The sequence below is a fragment of the Habropoda laboriosa genome, unplaced genomic scaffold, assembly GCF_001263275.1.
Source record: "Habropoda laboriosa isolate 0110345459 unplaced genomic scaffold, ASM126327v1 scaffold598, whole genome shotgun sequence".
Classification (NCBI taxonomy): domain Eukaryota; kingdom Metazoa; phylum Arthropoda; class Insecta; order Hymenoptera; family Apidae; genus Habropoda; species Habropoda laboriosa.
Genome location: NW_017100737.1, coordinates 46,346 through 52,832, shown reverse-complemented (window position 1 = coordinate 52,832; position 6,487 = coordinate 46,346). Strand labels below are relative to the sequence as shown.

General features: G+C 38.4%; 2 protein-coding genes across 2 annotated transcripts in view; one reads left to right on the top strand and one right to left on the bottom strand.

Annotated features, from left to right (window-relative positions):
- Positions 1 to 2,375: 2,375 nt before the first annotated feature.
- Positions 2,376 to 5,557, bottom strand: LOC108577131. The gene is made up of 7 exons (XM_017940235.1): positions 5,492 to 5,557; positions 4,672 to 4,871; positions 4,318 to 4,613; positions 4,054 to 4,250; positions 3,918 to 3,978; positions 3,658 to 3,844; positions 2,376 to 3,578 (listed from the first exon to the last, which is right to left on the bottom strand). Exons 2-7 carry the CDS (start codon positions 4,818 to 4,820, stop codon positions 2,501 to 2,503), a joined length of 1,968 nt encoding a protein of 655 aa, XP_017795724.1. The 5' UTR covers positions 4,821 to 4,871; positions 5,492 to 5,557; the 3' UTR covers positions 2,376 to 2,500.
- Positions 5,558 to 6,259: 702 nt separating this feature from the next.
- LOC108577132 (ufm1-specific protease 1) overlaps positions 6,260 to 6,487 on the top strand; it is a 10,861-nt gene continuing 10,633 nt past the window's right edge. The window contains exon 1 of the mRNA XM_017940236.1: positions 6,260 to 6,434. Within this exon, the coding sequence (XP_017795725.1) occupies positions 6,300 to 6,434 (135 nt within the window). The 5' untranslated portion in view covers positions 6,260 to 6,299. The remainder of the gene's footprint in view (positions 6,435 to 6,487) is intronic.

Sequence of the window (6,487 nt, the reverse complement as noted above, 5' to 3'; positions counted from 1 at the left end):
AATCGTCGTCAAAAATGTCCGATTGAAACGTAACTTTATTCTCATTAAATATATAATCGTGTTACGCGATCCGAAGTATTGCCTTTTACAATTCCACCTGACAATTACAAAAAGAAACGATGCTGATCACGTTCGTCAGACAGAGTTAGAGAGCCGGAACAAAGCTCCCTTGGTAGAATTAGAGTTAGAACGAGTTTTAATTACTTTAATTATTTATACGTGAGTGTGTGTCTGTATGTGTGTGTATATATGCATTTCGAGCGAGTGAATCGACTGCAATTGACAGATAATTCGCTGTTCCTTCCTCTCCCTCTTCTTCTTTTTATTTACACGAATTATTTAACGAACTCTATAAAATACTCTTAGGTCTGTATTGCTATTCGACTTTTTTTCCATCGAATTAAGCATCTCGACCGTCTTTGAAGCCCATCTCTTCGTCGTTTATTCGGTCCCTGACTAAAAAACATTTTACAAATTGTACAAAAATCGTTGATTCGCTTAAATACAGAGGGGTTACGGGGGGAGGGCGGCAAATCAGTTGAAGAGGGGGGGCGGGGGGTGGAGGGAATAGTGTAAAAATTAAAAGTAATTCATTTATTGTATGGTGCTTCAAAGGGTCGTGCATCGATAGGTTATTCAATAAAATCAATTATCATTCATAGTCGCGAGATTTCTTTCTCTCTCTCTCTCTCTCTCTCTCTCTCTTTTTTCGTTTTCTTCAAATTTTTCTCCTCATTTTCGAATGATTGATGATTCGTCGTGTCACGTATCAAATTGAAAAAAAGGCAGATGAATTTTATATAACGTTATGTATATGTATGTATATAATATATTAGTATATAAATAGCACGATCCTTTACACTAGAGTACAGGGTGTATATACACGTTAAACACGATGGATGGAGTCTTCCGTAAATAGTCTTCTTCTATTTTCTTCCCATTAGCGGAGCGTCGAAGATAAGTTCCCTGTGGAAACAATTCTCCTATTGTCCTTGCTCGTCGTCTTTGGAAACAGTACCCTTAATGCAAAAGTAGGAAAATAGCGAGGGAAATTCGTCCGCGAATCGTGCTCAGATCTAGTTTCCACATCTTTTTTCTATTTCTTCTTTTCTTTCGCGAAACAAGAGACCTTTCTTCTTCTTTTTTTTTTTTTTTTAGACTTTATAGTTTGAGGTCTGTGTTTGATGAAGAGGACGGAGAAACGATAAGCAAGTTTTCGAAATTAGCAGCTCGCTGATCAATCCCGACTTCGACGCGATGAAATCCTTCCTTTTCCTTTTTCTTTTCGTAGATCTAAGAACAATGAATCTTTTCTAATCGATTAAGTACGGAATCACGTTCCCCATGAGAAGTGAAACGTTAACTCAAGGATCGATATTGTCTCTGGAAGGTAGTTTAGAATCCATCATATGTTATCACAAAAGAAAATCAAGTTTTTTTTTATTTTGTAAATTTCTTTTCTTTCTCTTTTCTAAGACTGTTCAGAACGACTAGATTCTTTTCCGTGGAGTCATACCATGGAGATCTTCTGTTCTCTTTCATGGTGTATGAGGGGGGTTGAATTGAAAGATGGAACACGTTATCAGTGGATTTCACGCAGCCCTTCACTCTTTGGGTGAGATTTTACGAGGATCAGCTCTATTTCGTTCATTGTTGATAACCGTTCACCTGGGTTTGACCCTCTTGGCTGTTTATACTGTAACCAGTTATGCTATCTGGACTCTGCAAAGATGCTGCATACAGTGGATTCACTGGTGTCGAGTTCGTGTCGAATTGGGTGGAATCGTAAACACTGTGATTCTGTGAACAAAAGAACAGTTCTGACTGCACTTTACAACAGGAGGAAATGATGCTGGTTGAACGTGATGAACGGACATATAATTCTAATAAAAGATTAGCACAGACAATCCAAAGCGTTAGACATTTTTTTCTATTTTTGTATATCTTTTTCTTTTGATGTAATTTAAAGGCACTATACAGCAAATTTACTTTTGCACATACATTACGAAAGGATCATGGTAGTCTCAAGCCGTAGAATGGTGCATAGGATTAAGATTTGTCTATTACTTCATTTAGAGGTGAAAAAAAGCAGGTGATGGTGATCAACATGTAAGATACACCGGTTGCAACACAAAAAACGAAACGAGATACGTCAGCTTGATCCACTGCCAAGTTAGTGTAAATAAATAAAACCAGGTGCATCAGCTACATTAATGAGTTTAATTAAATCTAGACATGCTATATGTGTATATATATGTATATATATATATACACAGATAATAAAGCATCGTGTGCGCTTTTCCTATGTATATTACACTATGATACATTTAAAATTGTTAATTAACAAACACGTTTGTGTATTTGCATGTGGGTATAAAAGACTCTATTCCAGAGACATTCTTTCAATAGGATAAAACTTGAATTAAAAAGATTCTCTTATGTACAACTACATTGTAATGACTTAGACTTTACACTGACTAACAGTAATAAATCCTAATATTTATAACGACTCAGTCTGTGTGTAAGATTTAGTATGATGGGAAGGGGATAAATTAGGATCTGCTTCATTTTTTTCAGCTTTACGAGCGCCCGATGTCGACAGTAGATAAGCGCTCAAACCACTGGACTCCTTTTTCTGTGTATCTTTTTTCTTTCGTTTCTTGTACAATTCGTTGCGCGTCATAGTATATTTAAGTAGTTGTTGTGTAGCATTCGAAACGTCTGTCGTATCGGCCAACACGTCCTCTACATCGATCTCAGACATTTCAGTGTCAGTATACTGCATCAATGGACTCGTTTCTTTCTTCTCAATGCTTTCTAAAACTAGCGCAACAGTGGTCTCTTTCATCAAAGGTTCATGAGCAGATATACTGTGCTTCATTTCTGACTCGTTTATGCTGCTATCCAGAATAGATTGCAAGGTATTTTCCAATGGAGGTATTTCAAAAAATTGGCTCATATTCGCCTCTGATCGCTTTCTTGCATATTCCAAGCTACTCTTTCTCGTGAGAGAAAATAAATTACTGTTGCTATCATTCGCTCCAGGTTTGTACAGGAAGTTACTAGCAGTATTTGGGGAGAAAAACAAATTTGAGACGCTACTGGGTCCGCCGTATTTAAATTGCGACGTGGATTTGCTTTTCCAAGTTTTGTTAGGGAATCTCAAGTCGGGTGAGCTGTTTTTCGAATCGATGAAATTGTCTGATTTCGTTAAAGGATAGTTCTTAAAGTCGGAAACACTCTTTTCTGCACTCAATCGTCTAATAGAGCTCTTAATGCCGGATGTGGAACGGTACAAAACTGTTGGAAAGTCATAAGTGTGTCCACTACCGCTTTTGGAGTCTTTCATGGATGTTAGGGAGTGCAGGGAGGTCTTATGCTTCAGGCGGAAGGATGTTTTCAATAATTGCGAATCGTACAAGGGCATGTAACTAGATGGAGTATGGACCTGGTAGATATAATCGCTGTCTGTTTTTAACGAAGAGAAACTCTGTTGATGAGGCAACGACACAGTGTCTTCATCCATCGCATCGTCCACTTGAGCCTTGTATGAGAACATTATCGAAGGTTGTGAAACCCTGTAACAAAAATTCCGTTGTTCGTCTTTGTGCATTAATTTGAGGAGAAATTAGATGCATTTAGATATTAGTCACTTACCCAAAGACTTCTGATAGGAATGTGTGATAAACCAAAGGCGTAAAAAGAGTTAGATAGACTACTGCAGTGAAGTCCACGATACATAATCCTACTGGATTTTGTGTGTAATTTAAAAAGCCTGCACCAATTGATTGTACTAAGTCTAGCATGGCTAATGTACCAGCGTAAATGTAAAAACTTTTTTTTGCTGCAACAAGAAATAGCTTATAATGAATGAACCAATTATGAAGTGGTGAATGTTACTGTGTTTACCAACATACTTGGAAGGGTTAAGCGGTCTCTTAACCGTGTCCATGGCAGTATTAATATAAAAAGATATATCTGTAATAAGATTATGAAGCGAGTTAGGTTATTTGTAACAAATGGTATTATTGATTTATCATTTAATGAATTTACCATTGTGAAAACAATACTGCTGCAAAACCAAAACATCATTCCTCCATGACCAAATACATAGAAATCTTTATTGGGAATACGGAATGTATCATCTGGTAAAATTAACTCCAAAGTTCCTTGAGTTATGGTATAAGCCAATGCTATCAGTGAAGTAGCAAGTAATACCCTGCGAATACTTGAGCGACTATCCAAATGTCCTAAAAGGAACAATCATAAATTTGGAAAGTTTCATAAGCAATTTTTAAATAACCGAGGCAAACTCACCAAAAGCTAAACCAAATATAACCACACTCATCTCTGTGGACAACAAAAAAAATCTTACTGTGACCCATAGTACTTTGTCCACTTTACCCCCAACAGTGGCTGCTGCATTTACAGTCATAGAAACAACACATCTTATCACTGAAATCACTACATTACAAATGACAAGTCCATAAAATGCTAAATATATTGGACTACTCGTTGCTCTTAATTTAAGCCGTGCTCTATTGAATCTCACTGCGATGAATAAAAGAAACAAGAGGTTTGGTATCAATATGACAACATCCCATATTCGTACTCTGGAAACAAAGAAAACAAGTTGATCCATGACTGATTCAGCATTAATAAGTTATTTACCTTGAATCTTTGATTTCTTTGTACAAGATGAACTTGCAAAAGTGCTCCTCATCATTGATCGGCGAACTAACATTAGGAATCATTGTACTGCTTAAGTCATATGTGTGTAACCAACTTTCAGAGACCTCCTCGCGCACTGCACCATACATATTTCCTATTTCGTTGCACAGCTTATACTCGAAACATCCTTCGACTTTTCACTAGCGGACAAACAAAAACAACATACGTCATTTCATCGCAACAGTGAACGATAATTATGCTTACGAAATATCGATCATTTTGTAATTGAAAAAAAAAAGGCAGAGAGAAACGAAGTAACCTGAAAATCACTTTATTCATCGGATTATGACATTCGAACGAATCATCGCGCAAAAACACCGTCCGCTAATTAAGGTGACATAATAAACATAACCTAAAATACTTGACAGTATTCCCGAGTGGCGACCTTCAGACTTACTACGAAGCAACGACCGCACCGCATAATGACAGATAAACAAAAGGCCAGCCACGAACGAGTTCCCGCGAAATAAACGCGAATCTCCGTCGGTTTAATCGGACGAAAATCGATAAGCGGTGAGCCTATTGTGTAACTGTCAAACCGACACAATGCAACCGCGATAAATCGACCAATTCCACCGTTTTCTAAACTGACGGTCTACCGTAATCGAATAAAGGCCGTATCGGACGAAAATCGATAAGCGGTGAGCCTATTGTGTAACTGTCAAACCGACACAATGCAACCGACCAATTCCACCGTTTTCTAAACTGACGGTCTACCGTAATCGAATAAAGGCCGCAATTATGTTTCACATCGACTTACCACTTACGTGTACCAAATTACCGCTCTCATCTTGCCTCGAATAAACGACTCTCACTGTTCACCGTGTATGTACGTAATCTGTGTGGTGCGTGTTTCGCGCAGTTTTTTCTCCCTCTCGCTGCCCACTACTTCTCCGTTCGTCTTATCCGTACACACTCGTTTATCCAGATTAACATCATGCTATGAGATTCCAGTATCCATTCTGTCGATCAGTCTTTCACCGACTTATCCTTTTGTTCTTTGTGCTCGCAGTAACGCCACAACAAACCACTGAATAACGTATATTTGATCGCGAGCAAGAGGAACACGTAACGAAGTGCGCGTGACTGCGTAGTACGAGCTTTGACGTTTCTATCAAACGAAGAGAACGAGTAACGCGACGGTGAATCGAGGAACGATGTTCCCAGGTGATACCAAGGTTTCACGCGTATCATAAAGGCCAAAGTCTGTCGTCTTCTTCTTTGCTTCTTCTTTACACGGGCACACACTTTCGAAGTGACGATATACGGATTACGAAAGATTTCCCTTTACGCTTTCACTAAATCATTATACGAACGGACATGAACCAGCCTGAGTTGTATAGGTTAGGTGTCTGACGAAAAATACGCGGAATGGCCGCGAATCATCGTTAAACCGGGAAATACGAAGCTTCGCGGTCTACTTGCCATCGCGTTCACTGTCTACGGTCTGTTTAGGTTTTTTTTCAAGCGGTTACGACAGACACGCGAAAGTCGAGTGGTTTTTATGCCCAGCGGGAGGTAGAAAGTAACGGTTCTCGCCGCGTGGTAGTTATTTTACAACAGTGAAGATGACTGTTGATTATTCAAGCGATTTATTGAAGAATGTTCATCGAAACGTTTCACCACCGGAAGTTGGCACCAGTTTCTTGGTTAAAGGGGAATATGATTATTGGCACTACGGTTGTGATGGTTTTAACGATAAGGTCTGTTAATTTATTAATTTTTTTTTAAATAATATAGAAATTATAAGAGTAGA